The sequence below is a fragment of the Gobius niger genome, assembly GCF_951799975.1.
Source record: "Gobius niger genome assembly, chromosome: 5".
NCBI classification, from domain to species: domain Eukaryota; kingdom Metazoa; phylum Chordata; class Actinopteri; order Gobiiformes; family Gobiidae; genus Gobius; species Gobius niger.
Genome location: NC_136856.1, coordinates 100,220 through 128,001, shown reverse-complemented (window position 1 = coordinate 128,001; position 27,782 = coordinate 100,220). Strand labels below are relative to the sequence as shown.

Sequence of the window (27,782 nt, the reverse complement as noted above, 5' to 3'; positions counted from 1 at the left end):
AAAAAAATAAAATAAACACACCCACAAAGAGCGACACAAACCGACACAAACCGACTCGGAAACGCAACAAAAACATGACAAAGGCCGACGAACAGTTCGGATCATTTTTGTAGGCCTTAGCTTTCAAATGATGCGCTACTTTCAGATTTGAGTAAAGCCGAACTGGAGAAAAGGCGGGGCTGAAGAGGTTGATATCCAGCTGTTCATCCTGATGCAGATGTTTCCTGTAAATCCAGAGGATAAATGACTCTAAACGTCCTTTCCACGCTTTAAACCACGCGCAGGTGGATTTACTCTAATCCAGGGGAAATCATCGACCGTTACTGCGTTATTTCTAAAAACGAGATAAACCGTGTTTCTGATCTGGCAACCCGCGCGGCCCAAACAAAGATGGCGGAGTTCGGAGCTAAACGTGAACCGGGAGACGGAGAAGAAAAAGACTTTTCTCCTAAAGTGAAGAAGCCCAAAGCGGAGGCGAAGTGCGGGAACGGCGGAGGAAAAGAGGAAGAGTCCGGAGAGGAAGAGCAGAGGCAGAACGTGTTATCAGAGTTCGAAACATGCGCAGTGCTGAGCGAGTCTGCGCGAGACAAAACCATCTTTGTGCACGGGAAGGTAATTCATTCATTCACTCTACAGATACATGTGCACGTGAGGGTCATTCATTCACTCTACAAACAGATACATGTGCACGTGAGGGTCATTCATTCATTTACTCTACAAACAGATACATGTGCACGTGAGGGTCATTCATTCATTTACTCTACAAACAGATACATGTGCACGTGAGGGTCATTCATTTACTCTACAAACAGATACATGTGCACGTGAGGGTCATTCATTCACTTACTCTACAAACAGATACATGTGCACGTGAGGGTCATTCATTCACTTACTCTACAAACAGATACATGTGCACGTGAGGGTCATTCATTCACTTACTCTACAAACAGATGCATGTGCACGTGAGGGCAACTCTACTGACGGTTCATTCATTCATTCATGAGTTCAGGTCAGAAAAGCCTGAACATCTTTGTGCAAAAGTAACTCGTTCATTCGTTTACATGTAGGAGATTTCCCTCTGAATCCAGGCCCACATGTTTAGTTGTTTCTGGATCTTCAGGTGGACGGATTGAAACATCCCAGTAGCAGTTTTACTATTATTAATGAGTTAAACTATAATACTTATTAATGAGTTAAACTATAATACTTATTAATGAGTTAAACTATAATACTTATTAAAGAGACAGTTCATACAAACACTGCGCGTGTGTCACATGATCAACAGAGGTAACGAGTTCCTCATTAATGCTGAGTTTGTAACAGCTGTTCCAACACATTTTTTTTTACTGCACATTTGTACATAAATAATATAATGACAATCAGTGTGAGAGTATCTAAAGTATTAAAAGTATTCAGAATACAGTACTCTGATTAGAACAAAGTAACAGAATACGTTACAAATACATTATGAGGCAAGTATTCAGTAACTAAATACACTGTATCGATAGAACCGTGTGACGGTTTGCTCTGAGAGGGAGCAACGCACAGGTCTTAAATAATAATAAATAATATAATAGATCATGATAGTTCTATGGTGGATTAAAACAATGTTAAAAAACAGAGCAGCGCTTCTGTTCAAAGATCTTAATCAGCTGTTCAAGCCTGGAAGAATCAGATGTTTTCCCACCGTTCACAAAAACGATTTGATCTAAACTCTCTGTCCTCAGATCAGTGTCTGGATATTGATCTAAACTCTCTGTCCTCAGATCAGTGTCAGGATATTGATCTAAACTCTGTCCTCAGATCAGTGTCAGGATATTGATCTAAACTCTGTCCTCAGATCAGTGTCAGGATATTGATCTAAACTCTCTGTCCTCAGATCAGTGTCTGGATATTGATCTAAACTCTCCTCTGTCCTCAGATCAGTGTCTGGATATTGATCTAAACTCTCTGTTCTCAGATCAGTGTCTGGATATTGATCTAAACTCTCCTCTGTCCTCAGATCAGTGTCTGGATATTGATCTAAACTCTCTGTCCTCAGATCAGTGTCAGGATATTGATCTAAACTCTGTCCTCAGATCAGTGTCAGGATATTGATCTAAACTCTCTGTTCTCAGATCAGTGTCTGGATATTGATCTAAACTCTCCTCTGTCCTCAGATCAGTGTCAGGATATTGATCTAAACTCTCTGTCCTCAGATCAGTGTCTGGATATTGATCTAAACTCTGTCCTCAGATCAGTGTCAGGATATTGATCTAAACTCTCTGTCCTCAGATCAGTGTCTGGATATTGATCTAAACTCTCCTCTGTCCTCAGATCAGTGTCTGGATATTGATCTAAACTCTGTCCTCAGATCAGTGTCAGGATATTGATCTAAACTCTCTGTCCTCAGATCAGTGTCTGGATATTGATCTAAACTCTCCTCTGTCCTCAGATCAGTGTCTGGATATTGATCTAAACTCTCTGTCCTCAGATCAGTGTCAGGATATTGATCTAAACTCTCTGTCCTCAGATCAGTGTCAGGATATTGATCTAAACTCTCTGTCCTCAGATCAGTGTCTGGATATTGATCTAAACTCTGTCCTCAGATCAGTGTCTGGATATTGATCTAAACTCTCTGTCCTCAGATCAGTGTCTGGATATTGATCTAAACTCTCTGTCCTCAGATCAGTGTCAGGATATTGATCTAAACTCTCTGTCCTCAGATCAGTGTCAGGATATTGATCTAAACTCTCTGTCCTCAGATCAGTGTCTGGATATTGATCTAAACTCTCTGTCCTCAGATCAGTGTCAGGATATTGATCTAAACTCTCTGTCCTCAGATCAGTGTCTGGATATTGATCTAAACTCTCTGTCCTCAGATCAGTGTCTGGATATTGATCTAAACTCTCTGTCCTCAGATCAGTGTCTGGATATTGATCTAAACTCTCTGTCCTCAGATCAGTGTCTGGATATTGATCTAAACTCTCTGTCCTCAGATCAGTGTCAGGATATTGATCTAAACTCTCTGTCCTCAGATCAGTGTCAGGATATTGATCTAAACTCTCTGTCCTCAGATCAGTGTCTGGATATTGATCTAAACTCTCTGTCCTCAGATCAGTGTCTGGATATTGATCTAAACTCTCTGTCCTCAGATCAGTGTCTGGATATTGATCTAAACTCTCTGTCCTCAGATCAGTGTCTGGATATTGATCTAAACTCTGTCCTCAGATCAGTGTCTGGATATTGATCTAAACTCTCTGTCCTCAGATCAGTGTCTGGATATTGATCTAAACTCTGTCCTCAGATCAGTGTCTGGATATTGATCTAAACTCTCCTCTGTCAGATCAGTGTCTGGATATTGATCTAAACTCTCTGTCCTCAGATCAGTGTCTGGATATTGATCTAAACTCTCTGTCCTCAGATCAGTGTCTGGATATTGATCTAAACTCTCTGTCCTCAGATCAGTGTCTGGATATTGATCTAAACTCTCTGTCCTCAGATCAGTGTCTGGATATTGATCTAAACTCTCTGTCCTCAGATCAGTGTCTGGATATTGATCTAAACTCTCTGTCCTCAGATCAGTGTCAGGATATTGATCTAAACTCTCTGTCCTCAGATCAGTGTCTGGATATTGATCTAAACTCTCTGTCCTCAGATCAGTGTCAGGATATTGATCTAAACTCTCTGTCCTCAGATCAGTGTCTGGATATTGATCTAAACTCTCTGTCCTCAGATCAGTGTCTGGATATTGATCTAAACTCTCTGTCCTCAGATCAGTGTCTGGATATTGATCTAAACTCTGTCCTCAGATCAGTGTCTGGATATTGATCTAAACTCTCTGTCCTCAGATCAGTGTCTGGATATTGATCTAAACTCTCCTCTGTCAGATCAGTGTCTGGATATTGATCTAAACTCTCTGTCCTCAGATCAGTGTCTGGATATTGATCTAAACTCTGTCCTCAGATCAGTGTCTGGATATTGATCTAAACTCTCTGTCCTCAGATCAGTGTCTGGATATTGATCTAAACTCTGTCCTCAGATCAGTGTCTGGATATTGATCTAAACTCTCCTCTGTCAGATCAGTGTCTGGATATTGATCTAAACTCTCCTCTGTCCTCAGATCAGTGTCAGGATATTGATCTAAACTCTCTGTCCTCAGATCAGTGTCTGGATATTGATCTAAACTCTGTCCTCAGATCAGTGTCAGGATATTGATCTAAACTCTCTGTCCTCAGATCAGTGTCTGGATATTGATCTAAACTCTCTGTCCTCAGATCAGTGTCTGGATATTGATCTAAACTCTCCTCTGTCAGATCAGTGTCTGGATATTGATCTAAACTCTCCTCTGTCCTCAGATCAGTGTCTGGATATTGATCTAAACTCTCTGTCCTCAGATCAGTGTCTGGATATTGATCTAAACTCTGTCCTCAGATCAGTGTCTGGATATTGATCTAAACTCTCCTCTGTCAGATCAGTGTCTGGATATTGATCTAAACTCTCCTCTGTCCTCAGATCAGTGTCAGGATATTGATCTAAACTCTCTGTCCTCAGATCAGTGTCTGGATATTGATCTAAACTCTCTGTCCTCAGATCAGTGTCTGGATATTGATCTAAACTCTCCTCTGTCAGATCAGTGTCAGGATATTGATCTAAACCCTCTGTCCTCAGATCAGTGTCAGGATATTGATCTAAACTCTCTGTCCTCAGATCAGTGTCAGGATATTGATCTAAACTCTCTGTCCTCAGATCAGTGTCTGGATATTGATCTAAACTCTCCTCTGTCCTCAGATCAGTGTCAGGATATTGATCTAAACTCTCCTCTGTCAGATCAGTGTCTGGATATTGATCTAAACTCTCTGTCCTCAGATCAGTGTCTGGATATTGATCTAAACTCTCTGTCCTCAGATCAGTGTCAGGATATTGATCTAAACTCTCCTCTGTCCTCAGATCAGTGTCTGGATATTGATCTAAACTCTCTGTCCTCAGATCAGTGCCTGGATATTGATCTAAACTCTCTGTCCTCAGATCAGTGTCTGGATATTGATCTAAACTCTCTGTCCTCAGATCAGTGTCTGGATATTGATCTAAACCCTCTGTCCTCAGATCAGTGTCAGGATATTGATCTAAACTCTCTGTCCTCAGATCAGTGTCTGGATATTGATCTAAACTCTCTGTCCTCGGATCAGTGTCTGGATATTGATCTAAACTCTGTCCTCAGATCAGTGTCTGGATATTGATCTAAACTCTCTGTCCTCAGATCAGTGTCAGGATATTGATCTAAACTCTCTGTCCTCAGATCAGTGTCAGGATATTGATCTAAACTCTCTGTCCTCAGATCAGTGTCTGGATATTGATCTAAACTCTCTGTCCTCAGATCAGTGTCTGGATATTGATCTAAACTCTCTGTCCTCAGATCAGTGTCTGGATATTGATCTAAACTCTCTGTCCTCAGATCAGTGTCTGGATATTGATCTAAACTCTCTGTCCTCAGATCAGTGTCAGGATATTGATCTAAACTCTGTGTCCTCAGATCAGTGTCTGGATATTGATCTAAACTCTCTGTCCTCAGATCAGTGTCTGGATATTGATCTAAACTCTCTGTCCTCAGATCAGTGTCTGGATATTGATCTAAACTCTCTGTCCTCAGATCAGTGTCAGGATATTGATCTAAACTCTCTGTCCTCAGATCAGTGTCTGGATATTGATCTAAACTCTCTGTCCTCAGATCAGTGTCTGGATATTGATCTAAACTCTCTGTCCTCAGATCAGTGTGAGGATATTGATCTAAACTCTCCTCTGTCTTCAGATCAGTGTCTGGATATTGATCTAAACTCTCTGTCCTCAGATCAGTGTGAGGATATTGATCTAAACTCTCCTCTGTCTTCAGATCAGTGTCTGGATATTGATCTAAACTCTCTGTCCTCAGATCAGTGCCTGGATATTGATCTAAACTCTCCTCTGTCCTCAGATCAGTGTCTGGATATTGATCTAAACTCTCTGTCCTCAGATCAGTGCCTGGATATTGATCTAAACTCTCTGTCCTCAGATCAGTGTCTGGATATTGATCTTAACTCTCTGTCCTCAGATCAGTGTCTGGATATTGATCTTAACTCTCTGTCCTCAGATCAGTGTCAGGATATTGATCTAAACTCTCTGTCCTCAGATCAGTGTCAGGATATTGATCTAAACTCTCCTCTGTCCTCAGATCAGTGTCAGGATATTGATCTAAACTCTCTGTCCCCAGATCAGTATCAGGATATTGATCTAAACTCTGTCCTCAGATCAGTGTCTGGATATTGATCTAAACTCTCTGTCCTCAGATCAGTGTCTGGATATTGATCTAAACTCTCTGTCCTCAGATCAGTGTCTGGATATTGATCTAAACTCTCTGTCCTCAGATCAGTGTCTGGATATTGATCTAAACTCTCTGTCCTCAGATCAGTGTCTGGATATTGATCTAAACTCTCTGTCCCCAGATCAGTGTCTGGATATTGATCTAAACTCTCTGTCCCCAGATCAGTGTCTGGATATTGATCTAAACTCTCTGTCCCCAGATCAGTGTCTGGATATTGATCTAAACTCTCTGTCCCCAGATCAGTGTCTGGATATTGATCTAAACTCTCCTCTGTCCTCAGATCAGTGTCAGGATATTGATCTAAACTCTCTGTCCCCAGATCAGTGTCTGGATATTGATCTAAACTCTCTGTCCCCAGATCAGTATCAGGATATTGATCTAAACTCTCCTCTGTCCCCAGATCAGTGTCTGGATATTGATCTAAACTCTCCTCTGTCCTCAGATCAGTGTCTGGATATTGATCTAAACTCTCTGTCCTCAGATCAGTGTCTGGATATTGATCTAAACTCTCTGTCCTCAGATCAGTGTCAGGATATTGATCTAAACTCTCTGTCCTCAGATCAGTGTCTGGATATTGATCTAAACTCTCTGTCCTCAGATCAGTGTCTGGATATTGATCTAAACTCTGTCCTCAGATCAGTATCAGGATATTGATCTAAACTCTGTCCTCAGATCAGTATCAGGATATTGATCTAAACTCTGTCCTCAGATCAGTGTCTGGATATTGATCTAAACTCTCTGTCCTCAGATCAGTGTCAGGATATTGATCTAAACTCTCTGTCCTCAGATCAGTGTCTGGATATTGATCTAAACTCTGTCCTCAGATCAGTATCAGGATATTGATCTAAACTCTGTCCTCAGATCAGTGTCTGGATATTGATCTAAACTCTCTGTCCTCAGATCAGTATCAGGATATTGATCTAAACTCTGTCCTCAGATCAGTATCAGGATATTGATCTAAACTCTCTGTCCTCAGATCAGTGTCTGGATATTGATCTAAACTCTCTGTCCTCAGATCAGTGTCTGGATATTGATCTAAACTCTCCTCTGTCCCCAGATCAGTGTCTGGATATTGATCTAAACTCTGTGTCCTCAGATCAGTGTCTGGATATTGATCTAAACTCTCTGTCCTCAGATCAGTGTCTGGATATTGATCTAAACTCTCTGTCCTCAGATCAGTGTCTGGATATTGATCTAAACTCTCCTCTGTCCCCAGATCAGTGTCTGGATATTGATCTAAACTCTCTGTCCTCAGATCAGTGTCTGGATATTGATCTAAACTCTCTGTCCTCAGATCAGTGTCTGGATATTGATCTAAACTCTCTGTCCTCAGATCAGTGTCAGGATATTGATCTAAACTCTCTGTCCTCAGATCAGTGTCTGGATATTGATCTAAACTCTGTCCTCAGATCAGTGTCTGGATATTGATCTAAACTCTCTGTCCTCAGATCAGTGTCTGGATATTGATCTAAACTCTCTGTCCTCAGATCAGTGTCTGGATATTGATCTAAACTCTCTGTCCTCAGATCAGTGTCAGGATATTGATCTAAACTCTCTGTCCTCAGATCAGTGTCAGGATATTGATCTAAACTCTCCTCTGTCAGATCAGTGTCTGGATATTGATCTAAACTCTCCTCTGTCCTCAGATCAGTGTCTGGATATTGATCTAAACTCTCTGTCCTCAGATCAGTGTCAGGATATTGATCTAAACTCTCTGTCCTCAGATCAGTGTCTGGATATTGATCTAAACTCTCTGTCCTCAGATCAGTGTCTGGATATTGATCTAAACTCTCTGTCCTCAGATCAGTGTCAGGATATTGATCTAAACTCTCTGTCCTCAGATCAGTGTCAGGATATTGATCTAAACTCTCTGTCCTCAGATCAGTGTCTGGATATTGATCTAAACTCTCTGTCCTCAGATCAGTGTCTGGATATTGATCTAAACTCTCTGTCCTCAGATCAGTGTCTGGATATTGATCTAAACTCTCTGTCCTCAGATCAGTGTCAGGATATTGATCTAAACTCTCCTCTGTCCTCAGATCAGTGTCTGGATATTGATCTAAACTCTCTGTCCTCAGATCAGTGTCTGGATATTGATCTAAACTCTCTGTCCTCAGATCAGTGTCTGGATATTGATCTAAACTCTCTGTCCTCAGATCAGTGTCTGGATATTGATCTAAACTCTCTGTCCTCAGATCAGTGTCAGGATATTGATCTAAACTCTCTGTCCTCAGATCAGTGTCAGGATATTGATCTAAACTCTGTCCTCAGATCAGTGTCAGGATATTGATCTAAACTCTCTGTCCTCAGATCAGTGTCTGGATATTGATCTAAACTCTCCTCTGTCCTCAGATCAGTGTCTGGATATTGATCTAAACTCTCTGTCCTCAGATCAGTGTCTGGATATTGATCTAAACTCTCCTCTGTCCTCAGATCAGTGTCTGGATATTGATCTAAACTCTCTGTCCTCAGATCAGTGTCTGGATATTGATCTAAACTCTCTGTCCTCAGATCAGTGTCTGGATATTGATCTAAACTCTCTGTCCTCAGATCAGTGTCAGGATATTGATCTAAACTCTCCTCTGTCCTCAGATCAGTGTCTGGATATTGATCTAAACTCTCTGTCCTCAGATCAGTGTCAGGATATTGATCTAAACTCTCTGTCCTCAGATCAGTGTCTGGATATTGATCTAAACTCTCTGTCCTCAGATCAGTGTCTGGATATTGATCTAAACTCTGTCCTCAGATCAGTGTCTGGATATTGATCTAAACTCTGTCCTCAGATCAGTGTCAGGATATTGATCTAAACTCTGTGTCCTCAGATCAGTGTCTGGATATTGATCTAAACTCTCTGTCCTCAGATCAGTGTCTGGATATTGATCTAAACTCTCTGTCCTCAGATCAGTGTCAGGATATTGATCTAAACTCTCCTCTGTCCTCAGATCAGTGTCAGGATATTGATCTAAACTCTCTGTCCTCAGATCAGTGTCTGGATATTGATCTAAACTCTCTGTCCTCAGATCAGTGTCTGGATATTGATCTAAACTCTGTCCTCAGATCAGTGTCAGGATATTGATCTAAACTCTCTGTCCTCAGATCAGTGTCAGGATATTGATCTAAACTCTGTCCTCAGATCAGTGTCTGGATATTGATCTAAACTCTCCTCTGTCAGATCAGTGTCTGGATATTGATCTAAACTCTCTGTCCTCAGATCAGTGTCTGGATATTGATCTAAACTCTCTGTCCTCAGATCAGTGTCTGGATATTGATCTAAACTCTCCTCTGTCCTCAGATCAGTGTCTGGATATTGATCTAAACTCTGTCCTCAGATCAGTGTCAGGATATTGATCTAAACTCTCTGTCCTCAGATCAGTGTCTGGATATTGATCTAAACTCTCTGTCCTCAGATCAGTGTCTGGATATTGATCTAAACTCTCTGTCCTCAGATCAGTGTCTGGATATTGATCTAAACTCTCCTCTGTCCTCAGATCAGTGTCTGGATATTGATCTAAACTCTCCTCTGTCCTCAGATCAGTGTCTGGATATTGATCTAAACTCTCCTCTGTCCTCAGATCAGTGTCTGGATATTGATCTAAACTCTGTCCTCAGATCAGTGTCAGGATATTGATCTAAACTCTCTGTCCTCAGATCAGTGTCTGGATATTGATCTAAACTCTCTGTCCTCAGATCAGTGTCAGGATATTGATCTAAACTCTCTGTCCTCAGATCAGTGTCAGGATATTGATCTAAACTCTCTGTCCTCAGATCAGTGTCTGGATATTGATCTAAACTCTCTGTCCTCAGATCAGTGTCTGGATATTGATCTAAACTCTCCTCTGTCCTCAGATCAGTGTCTGGATATTGATCTAAACTCTCTGTCCTCAGATCAGTGTCTGGATATTGATCTAAACTCTCTGTCCTCAGATCAGTGTCTGGATATTGATCTAAACTCTCTGTCCTCAGATCAGTGTCTGGATATTGATCTAAACTCTCTGTCCTCAGATCAGTGTCAGGATATTGATCTAAACTCTCTGTCCTCAGATCAGTGTCTGGATATTGATCTAAACTCTCTGTCCTCAGATCAGTGTCTGGATATTGATCTAAACTCTCTGTCCTCAGATCAGTGTCTGGATATTGATCTAAACTCTCTGTCCTCAGATCAGTGTCTGGATATTGATCTAAACTCTCTGTCCTCAGATCAGTGTCTGGATATTGATCTAAACTCTCTGTCCTCAGATCAGTGTCTGGATATTGATCTAAACTCTCTGTCCTCAGATCAGTGTCTGGATATTGATCTAAACTCTCTGTCCTCAGATCAGTGTCTGGATATTGATCTAAACTCTCCTCTGTCCTCAGATCAGTGTCTGGATATTGATCTAAACTCTCTGTCCTCAGATCAGTGTCTGGATATTGATCTAAACTCTCTGTCCTCAGATCAGTGTCTGGATATTGATCTAAACTCTCCTCTGTCAGATCAGTGTCTGGATATTGATCTAAACTCTCTGTCCTCAGATCAGTGTCTGGATATTGATCTAAACTCTCTGTCCTCAGATCAGTGTCTGGATATTGATCTAAACTCTCCTCTGTCCTCAGATCAGTGTCTGGATATTGATCTAAACTCTGTCCTCAGATCAGTGTCAGGATATTGATCTAAACTCTCTGTCCTCAGATCAGTGTCTGGATATTGATCTAAACTCTCTGTCCTCAGATCAGTGTCTGGATATTGATCTAAACTCTCTGTCCTCAGATCAGTGTCTGGATATTGATCTAAACTCTCCTCTGTCAGATCAGTGTCTGGATATTGATCTAAACTCTCTGTCCTCAGATCAGTGTCTGGATATTGATCTAAACTCTCTGTCCACAGATCAGTGTCTGGATATTGATCTAAACTCTCTGTCCTCAGATCAGTGTCTGGATATTGATCTAAACTCTCCTCTGTCCTCAGATCAGTGTCAGGATATTGATCTAAACTCTCCTCTGTCAGATCAGTGTCTGGATATTGATCTAAACTCTCTGTCCTCAGATCAGTGTCAGGATATTGATCTAAACTCTCTGTCCTCAGATCAGTGTCAGGATATTGATCTAAACTCTCTGTCCTCAGATCAGTGTCTGGATATTGATCTAAACTCTCCTCTGTCCCAGATCAGTGTCTGGATATTGATCTAAACTCTCCTCTGTCAGATCAGTGTCTGGATATTGATCTAAACTCTCTGTCCTCAGATCAGTGTCTGGATATTGATCTAAACTCTCTGTCCTCAGATCAGTGTCAGGATATTGATCTAAACTCTCCTCTGTCAGATCAGTGTCTGGATATTGATCTAAACTCTCTGTCCTCAGATCAGTGTCTGGATATTGATCTAAACTCTGTCCTCAGATCAGTGTCTGGATATTGATCTAAACTCTCTGTCCTCAGATCAGTGTCTGGATATTGATCTAAACTCTCCTCTGTCCTCAGATCAGTGTCTGGATATTGATCTAAACTCTCCTCTGTCCTCAGATCAGTGTCTGGATATTGATCTTAACTCTCTGTCCTCAGATCAGTGTCTGGATATTGATCTTAACTCTCTGTCCTCAGATCAGTGTCTGGATATTGATCTAAACTCTCTGTCCTCAGATCAGTGTCAGGATATTGATCTAAACTCTCTGTCCTCAGATCAGTGTCTGGATATTGATCTAAACTCTCTGTCCTCAGATCAGTGTCAGGATATTGATCTAAACTCTGTCCTCAGATCAGTGTCTGGATATTGATCTAAACTCTCTGTCCTCAGATCAGTGTCTGGATATTGATCTAAACTCTCCTCTGTCCTCAGATCAGTGGTCAGGAGGCGGTGGTGATTCTGGAAAAGACTCCGATCCAGAAGGAGGCGCTGTCTGAGCTCTTCTCTGAGTCCCGTCTGAAGCTGCAGATGAAGAACGACATCTACAGGACGTACCAGCTCCTCGCTCCACCGCAGCTCAATGGTAACACTTTCAGGAAACGTTCACTGAAAACTGTTGTTCTCCTAAAGGAACAGGCCACCATTTTTCCATGTTGAGATATGTTCTCACCTGAGCTTAGAGGAGTTGATACGTACCTGTCGGATGTTTGTGTGTGCCCTCAGTCACTTAAAACGGTCGGTCTCGGATTTGGATGAATTTATTTCAGTTCCTACACGTGTGTAATTAACACATGCAAAGGTAGTTGCTCTAACTCAATGTTTGATTTGTTAAAACAATTTACAAAACAGTGTGAAAACCACCTTTCTTTTAAAGAGCTGTAGCTCAGCAATGGAAACATGTATTCGGCTATACTTTGGTCTGTGTTGTCTCTACTAAAGATATGTCCAGGAACATCACAAATGTTCTAGATTGTAAACTTTTAGGTTGCTAAAAATGGCAATTTCTAGATTTCTGAACTTTTCCCCAAAAATTATATTATATTTCACAGAGATTAAGGCCACAGTGGTTTGTCCGGCGACGCAGAAGCACATCCAGAAGTACCAGCGTCAGGAGAGCTTCCTGCTGCAGGAGACGCCTGACGACTATCAGTCCATCACTCTGCCTCATCTGCAGGAGCAGAGCTTCAGTCTGCAGGTCAGTGAGGCCTGAGGGGGCGCTGCAGGTCAGTGTGAGGCCTGAGGGGGCGCTGCAGGTCAGTGTGAGGTCTGTGTGAGGCCTGAGGGGGCGCTGCAGGACAGTGTGAGGTCAGTGTGAGGCCTGAGGGGGCGCTGCAGGTCAGTGTGAGGCCTGAGGGGGCGCTGCAGGTCAGTGTGAGGTCAGTGTGAGGCCTGAGGGGGCGCTGCAGGTCAGTGTGAGGTCAGTGTGAGGCCTGAGGGGGCGCTGCAGGTCAGTGTGAGGCCTGAGGGGGCGCTGCAGGTCAGTGTGAGGCCTGAGGGGGCGCTGCAGGACAGTGTGCGGCCTGAGGGGGCGCTGCAGGTCAGTGTGAGGCCTGAGGGGGCGCTGCAGGTCAGTGTGAGGACAGTGTGAGGCCTGAGGGGGCGCTGCAGGTCAGTGTGAGGCCTGAGGGGGCGCTGCAGGTCAGTGTGAGGTCAGTGTGAGGCCTGAGGGGGCGCTGCAGGTCAGTGTGAGGCCTGAGGGGGCGCTGCAGGACAGTGTGAGGTCAGTGTGAGGCCTGAGGGGGCGCTGCAGGTCAGTGTGAGGCCTGAGGGGGCGCTGCAGGTCAGTGTGAGGCCTGAGGGGGCGCTGCAGGTCAGTGTGAGGACAATGTGAGGCCTGAGGGGGCGCTGCAGGTCAGTGTGAGGCCTGAGGGGGCGCTGCAGGACAGTGTGAGGCCTGAGGGGGCGCTGCAGGTCAGTGTGAGGCCTGAGGGGGCGCTGCAGGACAGTGTGAGGCCTGAGGGGGCGCTGCAGGTCAGTGTGAGGCCTGAGAGGGGGGGCTGCAGGTCAGTGTGAGGCCTGAGGGGGCGCTGCAGGTCAGTGTGAGGCCTGAGGGGGCGCTGCAGGTCAGTGTGAGGTCAGTGTGAGGTCTGAGGGGGCGCTGCAGGTCAGTGTGAGGTCAGTGTGAGGTCTGAGGGGGCGCTGCAGGTCAGTGTGAGGCCTGAGGGGGCGCTGCAGGTCAGTGTGAGGTCAGTGTGAGGCCTGAGGGGGCGCTGCAGGACAGTGTGAGGCCTGAGGGGGCGCTGCAGGACAGTGTGAGGCCTGAGGGGGCGCTGCAGGTCAGTGTGAGGACAGTGTGAGGCCTGAGGGGGCGCTGCAGGTCAGTGTGAGGCCTGAGGGGGCGCTGCAGGACAGTGTGCGGCCTGAGGGGGCGCTGCAGGTCAGTGTGAGGCCTGAGGGGGCGCTGCAGGTCAGTGTGAGGACAGTGTGAGGCCTGAGGGGGCGCTGCAGGTCAGTGTGAGGCCTGAGGGGGCGCTGCAGGTCAGTGTGAGGTCAGTGTGAGGCCTGAGGGGGCGCTGCAGGTCAGTGTGAGGCCTGAGGGGGCGCTGCAGGTCAGTGTGAGGCCTGAGGGGGCGCTGCAGGACAGTGTGAGGTCAGTGTGAGGCCTGAGGGGGCGCTGCAGGACAGTGTGAGGTCAGTGTGAGGTCAGTGTGAGGTCAGTGTGAGGTCAGTGTGAGGTCAGTGTGAGGCTTGAGGGGGCGCTGCAGGACAGTGTGAGGTCAGTGTGAGGTCAGTGTGAGGTCAGTGTGAGGTCAGTGTGAGGTCAGTGTGAGGTCAGTGTGAGGCTTGAGGGGGCGCTGCAGGACAGTGTGAGGCCTGAGGGGGCGCTGCAGGTCAGTGTGAGGTCAGTGTGAGGCCTGAGGGGACGCTGCAGGTCAGTGTGAGGCCTGAGGGGGCGCTGCAGGTCAGTGTGAGGTCAGTGTGAGGCCTGAGGGGGCGCTGCAGCTCAGTGTGAGGCCTGAGGGGGCGCTGCAGGTCAGTGTGAGGTCAGTGTGAGGTCTGAGGGGGCGCTGCAGGTCAGTGTGAGGTCAGTGTGAGGTCAGTGTGAGGTCTGAGGGGGCGCTGCAGGTCAGTGTGAGGTCAGTGTGAGGTCTGAGGGGGCGCTGCAGGTCAGTGTGAGGCCTGAGGGGGCGCTGCAGGTCAGTGTGAGGTCAGTGTGAGGCCTGAGGGGGCGCTGCAGGTCAGTGTGCGGCCTGAGGGGGCGCTGCAGGTCAGTGTGAGGCCTGAGGAGGCGCTGCAGGTCAGTGTGAGGTCAGTGTGAGGCCTGAGGGGGCGCTGCAGGTCAGTGTGAGGCCTGAGGGGGCGCTGCAGGTCAGTGTGAGGCCTGAGGGGGCGCTGCAGGTCAGTGTGAGGTCAGTGTGAGGCCTGAGGGGGCGCTGCAGGTCAGTGTGAGGTCAGTGTGAGGCCTGAGGGGGCGCTGCAGGTCAGTGTGCGGCCTGAGGGGGCGCTGCAGGTCAGTGTGAGGTCAGTGTGAGGCCTGAGGGGGCGCTGCAGGTCAGTGTGAGGTCAGTGTGAGGCCTGAGGGGGCGCTGCAGGACAGTGTGAGGTCAGTGTGAGGCCTGAGGGGGCGCTGCAGGTCAGTGTGAGGTCAGTGTGAGGCCTGAGGGGGCGCTGCAGGTCAGTGTGAGGTCAGTGTGAGGCCTGAGGGGGCGCTGCAGGTCAGTGTGAGGTCAGTGTGAGGCCTGAGGGGGCGCTGCAGGTCAGTGTGAGGTCAGTGTGAGGTCAGTGTGAGGTCAGTGTGAGGTCAGTGTGAGGCCTGAGGGGGCGCTGCAGGTCAGTGTGAGGTCAGTGTGAGGCCTGAGGGGGCGCTGCAGGTCAGTGTGAGGTCAGTGTGAGGTCTGAGGGGGCGCTGCAGGTCAGTGTGAGGCCTGAGGGGGCGCTGCAGGTCAGTGTGAGGCCTGAGGGGGCGCTGCAGGTCAGTGTGAGGCCTGAGGGGGCGCTGCAGGTCAGTGTGAGGTCAGTGTGAGGTCAGTGTGAGGTCAGTGTGAGGTCAGTGTGAGGTCAGTATGAGGCCTGAGGGGGCGCTGCAGGTCAGTGTGAGGTCAGTGTGAGGCCTGAGGGGGCGCTGCAGGTCAGTGTGAGGTCAGTGTGAGGCCTGAGGGGGCGCTGCAGGTCAGTGTGAGGCCTGAGGGGGCGCTGCAGGACAGTGTGATGACTGAGGGGGCGCTGCAGGTCAGTGTGAGGCCTGAGGGGGCGCTGCAGGTCAGTGTGAGGCCTGAGGGGGCGCTGCAGGACAGTGTGATGACTGAGGGGGCGCTGCAGGTCAGTGTGAGGCCTGAGGGGGCGCTGCAGGTCAGTGTGAGGTCAGTGTGAGGTCAGTGTGAGGCCTGAGGGGGCGCTGCAGGTCAGTGTGAGGTCAGTGTGAGGTCAGTGTGAGGTCAGTGTGAGGCTTGAGGGGGCGCTGCAGGTCAGTGTGAGGCCTGAGGGGGCGCTGCAGGACAGTGTGAGGCCTGAGGGGGCGCTGCAGGTCAGTGTGAGGTCAGTGTGAGGCCTGAGGGGGCGCTGCAGGACAGTGTGAGGCCTGAGGGGGCGCTGCAGGACAGTGTGATGACTGAGGGGGCGCTGCAGGTCAGTGTGAGGTCAGTGTGAGGTCAGTGTGAGGCTTGAGGGGGCGCTGCAGGTCAGTGTGATGACTGAGGGGGCGCTGCAGGTCAGTGTGAGGTCAGTGTGAGGCCTGAGGGGGCGCTGCAGGACAGTGTGAGGCCTGAGGGGGCGCTGCAGGACAGTGTGAGGTCAGTGTGAGGTCAGTGTGAGGCCTGAGGGGGCGCTGCAGGACAGTGTGAGGCTTGAGGGGGCGCTGCAGGACAGTGTGAGGCCTGAGGGGGCGCTGCAGGACAGTGTGATGACTGAGGGGGCGCTGCAGGTCAGTGTGAGGCCTGAGGGGGCGCTGCAGGTCAGTGTGAGGCCTGAGGGGGCGCTGCAGGACAGTGTGATGACTGAGGGGGCGCTGCAGGTCAGTGTGAGGCCTGAGGGGGCGCTGCAGGTCAGTGTGAGGCCTGAGGGGGCGCTGCAGGACAGTGTGAGGTCAGTATGAGGCCTGAGGGGGCGCTGCAGGTCAGTGTGAGGCCTGAGGGGGCGCTGCAGGTCAGTATGAGGTCAGTGTGAGGCCTGAGGGGGCGCTGCAGGTCAGTGTGAGGCCTGAGGGGGCGCTGCAGGTCAGTGTGAGGCCTGAGGGGGCGCTGCAGGTCAGTGTGAGGTCAGTGTGAGGTCAGTGTGAGGCTTGAGGGGGCGCTGCAGGACAGTGTGAGGCCTGAGGGGGCGCTGCAGGACAGTGTGAGGCCTGAGGGGGCGCTGCAGGACAGTGTGAGGCCTGAGGGGGCGCTGCAGGTCAGTGTGAGGTCAGTGTGAGGTCAGTGTGAGGCTTGAGGGGGCGCTGCAGGACAGTGTGAGGTCAGTATGAGGCCTGAGGGGGCGCTGCAGGTCAGTGTGAGGCCTGAGGGGGCGCTGCAGGTCAGTATGAGATCAGTGTGAGGCCTGAGGGGGCGCTGCAGGTCAGTGTGAGGCCTGAGGGGGCGCTGCAGGTCAGTGTGAGGCCTGAGGGGGCGCTGCAGGTCAGTGTGAGGTCAGTGTGAGGTCAGTGTGAGGCTTGAGGGGGCGCTGCAGGACAGTGTGAGGCCTGAGGGGGCGCTGCAGGACAGTGTGAGGCCTGAGGGGGCGCTGCAGGACAGTGTGAGGCCTGAGGGGGCGCTGCAGGTCAGTGTGAGGTCAGTGTGAGGTCAGTGTGAGGCTTGAGGGGGCGCTGCAGGTCAGTGTGAGGTCAGTGTGAGGTCAGTGTGAGGCTTGAGGGGGCGCTGCAGGACAGTGTGAGGTCTGAGGGGGCGCTGCAGGACAGTGTGAGGTCAGTGTGAGGCCTGAGGGGGCGCTGCAGGTCAGTGTGAGGCCTGAGGGGGCGCTGCAGGTCAGTGTGAGGCCTGAGGGGGCGCTGCAGGTCAGTATGAGGCCTGAGGGGGCGCTGCAGGTCAGTATGAGGCCTGAGGGGGCGCTGCAGGTCTGTATGAGGACAGTGTGAGGCCTGAGGGGGCGCTGCAGGTCAGTGTGAGGCCTGAGGGGGCGCTGCAGGTCAGTGTGAGCTCTACTGTTTTACCGCAGGAAGTACAGACGTAGTTTATTGGTTAACAGACCGTTAAGTCCTTTGTCTCCTGTTTGTGTAGAAAGTATTTGAAGTGTAAAGTCCGTCTTGTTGCTCTGTTTACAGTGGGTGTATAACATCCTGGAGAAGAAGGCCGAGGTGGACAGGATCGTATTTGAAGATCCAGACCCAAACACAGGCTTCATCCTGCTGCCAGACTTCAAATGGAACCAGCAACAGGTGAAAGACTAAACCTGCTGTGGGCGGGATTAGTCCTGCTGTCTCTCTGACTCTGTCTCTCTCTTTATCTCTGTCTCTCTGACTCTGTCTCTCTGACTCTGTCTCTGTTTCTCTGTCTCTCTGACTGTCTCTCTCTGACTCTCTGACTCTGTCTCTCTGTCTCTCTGACTCCCTGTCTCTCTGTCTCTCTGACTCTGTCTCTCTGACTCCCTGTCTCTCTGTCTCTGACTCTGTCTTTGACTCTGTCTCTTTGACTCTGTCTCTCTGTCTCTCTGACTCTGTCTCTCTGTCTCTGTTTCTCTGACTCTCTGTCTCTCTGTCTCTCTGACTCTGTCTCTCTGACTCTGTCTCTCTGACTCCCTGTCTCTCTGTCTCTCTGACTCTGACTCTGTCTCTCTGTCTCTCTGTCTCTCTGACTGTCTCTCTCTTTATCTCTGAGACTCTGTCTCTCTGTCTCTGTCTCTGTCTCTCTCTCTCTCTGACTCTCTGTCTCTCTGTCTCTCTGACTCTCTGTCTCTCTGTCTCTCCGTCTCTCTGACTCTCTGTCTCTGTCTCTCTCTCTCTGACTCAGGTGGACGACCTATACCTCATAGCGATCTCTCATCAGCGTGGGATAAAGAGTCTTCGTGACCTGAAGTCGGAGCACCTCCCTCTGCTCCGTAACATCCTGCACAAAGGAACGGTGAGGCCAGAACTGCTCTGATAACTGTATCACAAAGGAAGAGTCCCAAAAGAACCTCTGATAACTGTATCACAAAGGAAGAGTCCCAAAAGAACCATGTGCATAGGTACCTTTAAAGCAGAATCCTTTCCCTCGTCCATGTGGGGGTAATACAACAGGGCGTCTGCGGGGTCTTTAAAAGTCTAACATTCAGCCTATTTGGTCTTAAATCCAGGGTAAACTGGTCTTAAAAATGAACGTTCAACGACTCAATTATTTGGGCACAATTTAGTTTAAAAAGTCGACAAATAAAGTCCCAGAAGCAGCGATGAGGAGCCGCCCGGTGCCGCTCATGGTCCGAGAGGGCGAAGCCACGCTGACGCTCTGGCCGCAAACAACAAAAACTCAGCGATAGTGGAGCGAGGCAGAAGGACTCTCCTTCAGAGCTTTATCCTCCCAAACAAACCACTGAAACAACGTAAACTCAGTGATAGTGGAGGCAGAAGGACTCTCCTTCAGAGCTTTATCCGCCCAAACAAACCACTGAAACAACGTAAACTCAGTGATAGTGGAGGCAGAAGGACTCTCCTTCAGAGCTTTATCCACCACAAACAAACCACTGAAACAACGTAAACTCAGCGATAGTGGAGGCAGAAGGACTCTCCTTCAGAGCTTTATCCACCACAAACAAACCACTGAAACAACGTAAACTCAGTGATAGTGGAGCGAGGCAGAAGGACTCTCCTTCAGAGCTTTATCCTCCCAAACAAACCACTGAAACAACGTAAACTCAGCGATAGTGGAGGCAGAAGGACTCTCCTTCAGAGCTTTATCCACCACAAACAAACCACTGAAACAACGTAAACTCAGCGATAGTGGAGGCAGAAGGACTCTCCTTCAGAGCTTTATCCACCACAAACAAACCACTGAAACAACGTAAACTCAGTGATAGTGGAGCGAGGCAGAAGGACTCTCCTTCAGAGCTTTATCCACCACAAACAAACCACTGAAACAACGTAAACTCAGTGATAGTGGAGCGAGGCAGAAGGACTCTCCTTCAGAGCTTTATCCGCCCAAACAAACCACTGAAACAACGTAAACTCAGTGATAGTGGAGCGAGGCAGAAGGACTCTCCTTCAGAGCTTTATCCTCCCAAACAAACCACTGAAACAACGTAAACTCAGCGATAGTGGAGCGAGGCAGAAGGACTCTCCTTCAGAGCTTTATCCTCCCAAACAAACCACTGAAACAACGTAAACTCAGCGATAGTGGAGGCAGAAGGACTCTCCTTCAGAGCTTTATCCTCCACAAACAAACCACTGAAACAACGTAAACTCAGCGATAGTGGAGACAGAAGGACTCTCCTTCAGAGCTTTATCCTCCACAAACAAACCACTGAAACAACGTAAACTCAGTGATAGTGGAGGCAGAAGGACTCTCCTTCAGAACTTTATCCTCCACAAACAAACCACTGAAACAACGTAAACTCAGCGATAGTGGAGCGAGACAGAAGGACTCTCCTTCAGAGCTTTATCCTCCCAAACAAACCACTGAAACAACGTAAACTCAGCGATAGTGGAGGCAGAAGGACTTTCCTTCAGAGCTTTATCCTCCCAAACAAACCACTGAAGTCAGCAGAGTTTAGGATCCAGAACATGACTGAGGTGTCGCTGATGGATCCGTAATGCTGCTGTCGGTGAAAGATACGTCCAATATGAAACAACGTGGAGATAATCCTTCACTGTAAATATCCAACTCAAGGTCATAAAGTTTGTCCAAATGTTGGGAAACACAAAGCGAACGCTCCTCTGCTCAGGGACAGAAGGAAAGAGAAAGTTCTGTTACTTTAGAAACACGTTTCTCACTTTGTTCATCAAAACATCTGATAAACAAGTTTAGAAAACAGGAAACCAAGACTAGATTCTGGCCTCATAATAATATCATTAAAATAATTATGATAATAATTAGTTGTAAAGTTGACAGTGTTTTGTTCTTTGCAAACGAGTGGAAAAGCTGCTTTTATTTTTAGAAACCGTGAATGTTTAGCAGCTCAAGTATTACAAAGCATTTTAAATATCTGTTGTTTTCTTTCATTCAGTCGATAATTGTGAGTAATTATTCAATCTCAATATTCTTATTATGGGATGAGGTTGTTCAAACTTGAATGGTTAAAATGCCTAATGTGAAAAACGAAGTTCTTACATTTGTACATCCCACTGTGAAATCAGAAACAACAGTTTGACACTTGGAGTGATTTTCTTTACAGTCCATTCATATATTGCGCGTTCAAAAACAGGTCTTATTTTTTAGATTTTGTCGTCTTAAAAAGGTCTTAAATTTGACTTGTCCAACTCTGCAGACGCCCTGTACAAGTGTTAATGGGATGATTGGGGGATCTTTCATCGCCCCCTGGTGTCTCTGGCCAGAAAACCACATTTGCACCTTTCTCTGCCTCCGACCCAAAGGTCCCAATACACACTAATGGAATCACGAATAACCCTGTAATAACCCTGTAATAACCCTGTAATGACTGATCTGTCCTCAGGAGTCGATCTCGGAGCGCTACAGCGTCCCCAGCTCTAAACTCCGCGTGTATCTGCCTGTAATAACCCTGTAATAACCCTGTAATGACCCTGTAATAACCCAGTAATAACCCTGTAATGACCCTGTAATAACCCTGTAATAACCCTGTAATAACCCTGTAATAACCCTGTAATAACCCTGTAATAACCCAGTAATAACCCTGTAATAACCCTGTAATAACCCTGTAATAACCCAGTAATGACTGATCTGTCCTCAGGAGTCGATCTCGGAGCGCTACAGCGTCCCCAGCTCTAAACTCCGCGTGTATCTGTCTGTAATGACCCTGTAATGACCCTGTAATGACCCTGTAATGACCCTGTAATGACCCTGTAATGACCCTGTAATAACCCTGTAATAACCCTGTAATAACCCTGTAATAACGGATCTGTCCTCAGGAGTCGATCTCGGAGCGCTACAGCGTCCCCAGCTCTAAACTCCGCGTGTATCTGTCTGTAATAACCCTGTAATAACCCAGTAATAACCCTGTAATGACCCTGTAATAACTGATCTGTCCTCAGGAGTCGATCTCGGAGCGCTACAGCGTCCCCAGCTCTAAACTCCGCGTGTATCTGCACTACCAGCCCTCGTATTTCCACCTCCACGTGCACTTCACCCGCCTGGGCTTCGATGCTCCGGGCTGCGGGGTGGAGCGAGCGCATCTGCTGCAGGACGTGATCCAGAACCTACAGACCGACCCGCTGCACTACAGCACCCGCACGCTCTACTGCCCCCTGCGGGCCGACGACGCTCTGCTGCAGAAGTTCAGGGAGGCCGGGAGGCTCTGAGCGCCTCTCTGCTGCCCCCTGCAGGCCGACAGGGAGGCCGGGAGGCTCTGAGCGCCTCTGCTGCCCCCTGCAGGCCGACCACAGGCTGCTGCAGGGGGTCAGGGAGGCCGGGAGGCTCTGAGCGCCTCTCTGCTGCCCCTGCAGGCCGACAGGGAGGCCGGGAGGCTCTGAGCGCCTCTCTGCTGCCCCTGCAGGCCGACCACAGGCTGCTGCAGGGGGTCAGGGAGGCCGGGAGGCTCTGAGCGCCTCTGCTGCCCCCTGCAGGCCGACAGGGAGGCCGGGAGGCTCTGAGCGCCTCTCTGCTGCCCCTGCAGGCTGACCACAGGCTGCTGCAGGGGGTCAGGGAGGCCGGGAGGCTCTGAGCGCCTCTCTGCTGCCCCCTGCAGGCCGACCACAGGCTGCTGCAGGGGGTCAGGGAGGCTCTGAGCGCCTCTCTGCTGCCCCCTGCAGGCCGACCACAGGCTGCTGCAGGGGGTCAGGGAGGCTCTGAGTGCCTCTCTGCTGCCCCCTGCAGGCCGACCACAGGCTGCTGCAGGGGGTCAGGGAGGCCGGGAGGCTCTGAGCGCCTCTCTGCTGCCCCCTGCAGGCCGACCACAGGCTGCTGCAGGGGGTCAGGGAGGCTCTGAGCGCCTCTCTGCTGCCCCTGCAGGCCGACCACAGGCTGCTGCAGGGGGTCAGGGAGGCTCTGAGTGCCTCTCTGCTGCCCCTGCAGGCCGACCACAGGCTGCTGCAGGGGGTCAGGGAGGCCGGGAGGCTGTGAGCGCCTCTCTGCTGCCCCCTGCAGGCCGACCACAGGCTGCTGCAGGGGGTCAGGGAGGCTCTGAGTGCCTCTCTGCTGCCCCTGCAGGCCGACCACAGGCTGCTGCAGGGGGTCAGGGAGGCCGGGAGGCTCTGAGCGCCTCTCTGCTGCCCCTGCAGGCCGACAGGGAGGCCGGGAGGCTCTGAGCGCCTCTCTGCTGCCCCCTGCAGGCCGACCACAGGCTGCTGCAGGGGTTCAGGGAGGCCGGGAGGCTCTGAGCGCCTCTCTGCTGCCCCCTGCAGGCCGACCACAGGCTGCTGCAGGAGTTCAGGGAGGCTCTGAGCGCCTCTCTGCTGCCCCCTGCAGGCCAACAGGGAGGCCGGGAGGCTCTGAGCGCCTCTCTGCTGCCCCTGCAGGCCGACCACAGGCTGCTGCAGGGGCTTTTATAGTCAGACTTTTCCACATGTTTTAGCAGAACTGTTTTTCTTTTCCTCCATCAGTTTCTGTCGAGATTCACTGGTTAAATGAACGACGGAAACATGTTTTTATGAATTTGACCTTTTGCCTCGTCATTAACAGATGTCAGGACGTGGCGTTTCAACGATATTGGAGTAACTTGTGATGTTGTGATATTTCACAGAGGTGGGAGATATATCGTTTGATGATAATATCCAAACTGTTGTCTGGGCGATGTGCAAAATTAGGATATCGGATATTTCATCATTTGTACAATCCGACGCCCAAACACTTATTGTTTTTCACCAGTTTTTTCAGACTATGTGTCGCGTTGTCCCTGTGAGTTACCGTAGTTAGCGTAGTTCCCGTAGTTAGCGTAGTTAGCGTAGTTAGCGTAGTTAGCGTAGTTAGCGTAGTTAGCGTAGTTAGCATAGTTAGCGTAGTTAGCGTAGCGCGGTGTGAACCAGCCCCCCCTCCCCTGCGTAACACAGTCAAAACAACAACACGGCAACGTTGAGCCATTAAACTAATGATATGAATGAAGTTTGTCACTTGAGTCGCTCATATTTGCGAGGAACGGGCTCAGGACAAGTTGTAGCACTGCCTTGCTAGCTAGCTAACTTTCGTAACTTTTAGCCTGGCGCTAACTAACAACATGGTGAAGAAAACCACGACGATACAAACGCGGTTCAGGCTAATAATATCTCACCAGTTAACTTCAGATCTCACGTAAGTCTCGGGACAAACTCGTCTCCCTCTGTCTGTGTATCTGTGAGTCCCCCCCCCCCGCAGGCCCCGCCCTCCGCAGGCCCCGCCCCCCCGCAGGCCCCACCCGCCCCATATGGCCCTGCCCTAATGTTTAAATCAATAATGTCTAATATTTTATGTAGTAATTCTGTACAATATGGACCTTCTTTGCCAGTTTGCACATTTCTTTTGAACGATTGCAAAAATATCGTCTGAATATCGACATCGAGATATTAAAGGAATAGGCCAGCGTTTTTACATACTGACATATGCTCTTACCTCACTTTAGACGTGTTAATATATCCCCGTCTGGTCTTTGTCCGTGCGCTCACACATACGCAGCCTCTCCCACATGTCACATAGCTCCAAAAAAGCTCACGATAGAAGCTACCAAGCTCTTCCACGTGTTCCCTATTTAAATAAAGTTACGTGAAGTGTTTTCATGCGAAGTATATTTACACAGAAATATAACGTGTCGATTTTATAAGCAGATAAAAAGGGGGACTATATTGTGAGGCGTAATGATACGAGGAGCACAGCGTCCGCGCAGTAACTCCTAAAGACTTCCCCCGCTCACTTCCGTCAATAACCTTTAGGAGTTACTGCGCGGACGTTTTACTCCTCGTATCATTACGCCTCACAATATAGTCCCTCTTTTTATCTGCTTATAAAATCGACACGTTATATTTCTGTGTAAATATACTTCGCATGAAAACACTTCACGTAACTTTATTTAAATAGGGAACACGTGGAAGAGCTTGGTAGCTTCTATCGTGAGCTTTTTCGGAGCTATGTGACATGTGGGAGAGGCTGCGTATGTGTGAGCGCACGGACAAAGACCAGACGGGGATATATTAACACGTCTAAAGTGAGGTAAGAACATATTTTAGTATGTAAAAACGGTGGCCTATTCCTTTAAAAAAAACATTGAGATATTCATTTTTGTCAATATCTCCCACCCCATCACTAAACCATTCCAACACGACATGTTCTGATCGTAAGTAACTTGTTTTTTAACTGAACGTTTACACCTTTCATAAGTTCTGTTCGTTTAGTTTGGATCAGTGATGTCATTTATCGTGGCCGGTTCTTCTGTCCAGGCTTTAGAAAAGTCCTGAAAACGTCCAGCTTTTACTGCATTATCAATGGTTTTTCTTTAAAAGTGTCATTTCTCCATTTTCTTCCCTGATTTATAAACTGTAACATGAAATAAAGCCTGTTTTTTTTTTAGTATTTGTCCTTTCCCGTTATTTTACAGTGACATTGGCACGTTCTGAACACTGGGTGGCGCCACTGGCCCATCGTTCCTCTTGTCTCTTTCTAATTGCAGTGTTTACATTCACACAGAGCTCCGCCCTCTCCGGCTCTGAGTAACTGAGCCAAAAAGTCTCATTTATTTTCTTTTCAATGACGCCATGAATCGTGTGAAACAAAACAGAAAATCCAGTGGAAAACGTGACATTTACAAATAAAACATCAGAAAAACTAAATAAATGTAAAGAACGACATGTTTTATTAAAATGAGCTGAAATATTTACTCACAAGGAAAAGTAACTTATTTTGACTCGAGTAAGAAACGGATACTTCAAAAAGTTACTTAAGTATGTACTTGAGTAAAATGTAATTGTTCTTTTTTATATAGTACTTTACTTGTACTTGTGTAAAAAAGATGTAGTTTGTGTTTGTTACTTCATTCATTAATTCTTTTTAAATGTTTTTATTTCCTGTTTGTCGCGACTGAAACATAAATCTGCCTTTTTTTCACTCGAGCTACATTTTCGGAAAATGTGGCACAAACGACAAAAACGATGACTTTTGAAGGTCTTAGCTTTCAAATGGGGCGTTACTCTGGCTTATAGGCTGTGAGCTCTCCGGTCAGAAGCTTTTAGATTTGGGTAGAGTCGAACTGGAGAGAATGTGCTCGGTTCAGGCGGGGGTTAAGAGGTTAAATCCGGCCTGCTGCCTTTTTTTGGTTTTCCTGAGTTTCCTCCTTTAACTCTCGGCCTCTGTCCCGCCCCCGGGGGGGAGACCGAGGAGGACAGAGCCGGGGAGAGGAGGACAGAGCCGGGAGAGGAGGACAGAGCCGGGGGAGAGGAGGACAGAGCCGCGGAGAGGAGGACAGAGCCGGGAGAGAGGACGACAGAGCGGAGGAGAGGAGCGTATCCGCTGTAATCCGCTCGTGCCGTGACTCCGCTGCGCAGGCCGAGGATCATGCCCTGGTTTCGGCCCCTTCGAGAACCAGCCGTGAGTCTTTTCTTTCACTTTGTCTTAGTTTTATCTGCGGGTGTGTCGGTCTGCGCGCGCCTTTACGTACGCGCTTTTACGCACGCTCTGCACGCGCCTTTACGCACGCTCTGCACGCGCCTTTACGCACGCTCTGCCGCGTCGGCTTCACTTTCGTGCGTCTTGTTTTAGCCGGTCATGTTTTACTCGTGTGTGTTTGTGTTGTTGATGTTTTTACCCCATGATGGAAATGAGTTCAGAGAAACCCGCACATTTACAGCGTCTGTTCAGTGTCGGCGCGTGTCCAGGTTTGGGTCACTCTGTGTCCAGGTTTGGGTCACTCTGTGTCCAGGTTTGGGTCACTCTGTGGTCAGGTTTGGGTCACTCTGTGGCCGGGTTTGGGTCACTCTGTGTCCAGGTTTGGGTCACTCTGTGTCCAGGTTTGGGTCACTCTGTGTCCGGGTTTGGGGCGCTCTGTGTCCAGGTTTGGGTCACTCTGTGTCCAGGTTTGGGTCACTCTGTGTCCAGGTTTGGGGCGCTCTGTGTCCAGGTTTGGGGTGCTCTGTGTCCAGGTTTGGGTCACTCTGTGTCCAGGTTTGGGTCACTCTGTGTCCAGGTTTGGGGTGCTCTGTGTCCAGGTTTGGGTCGCTCTATGTCCAGGTTTGGGGCGCTCTATGTTCAGGTTTGGGGTGCTCTGTGTCCAGGTTTGGGTCACTCTGTGTCCAGGTTTGGGTCACTCTGTGTCCAGGTTTGGGTCACTCTGTGTCCAGGTTTGGGGTGCTCTGTGTCCAGGTTTGGGTCGCTCTGTGTCCTGGTTTGGGTCACTCTGTGTCCAGGTTTGGGGTGCTCTGTGTCCAGGTTTGGGGCGCTCTGTGTCCAGGTTTGGGGTGCTCTGTGTCCAGGTTTGGGGCGCTCTGTGTCCAGGTTTGGGGCACTCTGTGTCCAGGTTTGGGGTGCTCTGTCTCCAGGTTTGGGGTGCTCTGTGTCCAGGTTTGGGTCACTCTGTGTCCAGGTTTGGGGTGCTCTGTGTCCAGGTTTGGGTCACTCTGTGTCCAGGTTTGGGTCACTCTGTGTCCAGGTTTGGGTCACTCTGTGTCCAGGTTTGGGTCACTCTGTGTCCAGGTTTGGGTCACTCTGTGTCCAGGTTTGGGTCACTCTGTGTCCAGGTTTGGGGTGCTCTATGTTCAGGTTTGGGGTGCTCTGTGTCCAGGTTTGGGGTGCTCTGTGTCCAGGTTTGGGTCGCTCTGTGTCCAGGTTTGGGTCACTCTGTGTCCATGTTTGGGGTGCTCTGTGTCCAGGTTTGGGTCGCTCTGTGTCCAGGTTTGGGGTGCTCTGTGTCCAGGTTTGGGTCACTCTGTGTCCAGGTTTGGGGTGCTCTGTGTCCAGGTTTGGGTCACTCTGTGTCCAGGTTTGGGTCACTCTGTGTCCAGGTTTGGGGTGCTCTGTCTCCAGGTTTGGGTCACTCTGTGTCCAGGTTTGGGTCACTCTGTGTCCAGGTTTGGGGCGCTCTGTGTCCAGGTTTGGGGTGCTCTGTGTCCAGGTTTGGGGCGCTCTGTGTCCAGGTTT

The 27,782-nt window shown here is 48.8% G+C and overlaps 1 protein-coding gene across 2 annotated transcripts; it reads left to right on the top strand.

The window, feature by feature from the left end:
• Positions 1-354: 354 nt before the first annotated feature.
• On the top strand, positions 355-22,870 carry dcps (decapping enzyme, scavenger). Of its 2 annotated transcripts, XM_079556844.1 has the most exons (7): positions 355-612; positions 12,148-12,298; positions 12,765-12,910; positions 17,909-18,022; positions 18,594-18,704; positions 21,785-22,044; positions 22,805-22,870. In XM_079556844.1, exons 1-7 carry the CDS (start codon positions 391-393, stop codon positions 22,809-22,811), a joined length of 1,011 nt encoding a protein of 336 aa, XP_079412970.1. In that variant the 5' UTR covers positions 355-390; the 3' UTR covers positions 22,812-22,870. The 2 variants fall into 2 exon arrangements, with proteins under 2 accessions (XP_079412970.1, XP_079412969.1); XM_079556843.1 differs by lacking the exon at positions 22,805-22,870 and having other exon boundaries at positions 21,785-22,077.
• The last annotated feature ends 4,912 nt before the right edge of the window (positions 22,871-27,782 follow it).

Coding starts and splice junctions, on each gene's coding strand:
- dcps (XM_079556844.1), top strand. CDS start 391: ATGGCGGAGTTCGGAGCTAAACGTGAACCGGGAGACGGAGAAGAAAAA. Junction 12,299..12,764: donor CGCTCCACCGCAGCTCAATG/GTAACACTTTCA, acceptor TATATTTCACAG/AGATTAAGGCCACAGTGGTT. Junction 18,705..21,784: donor ACATCCTGCACAAAGGAACG/GTGAGGCCAGAA, acceptor ATCTGTCCTCAG/GAGTCGATCTCGGAGCGCTA.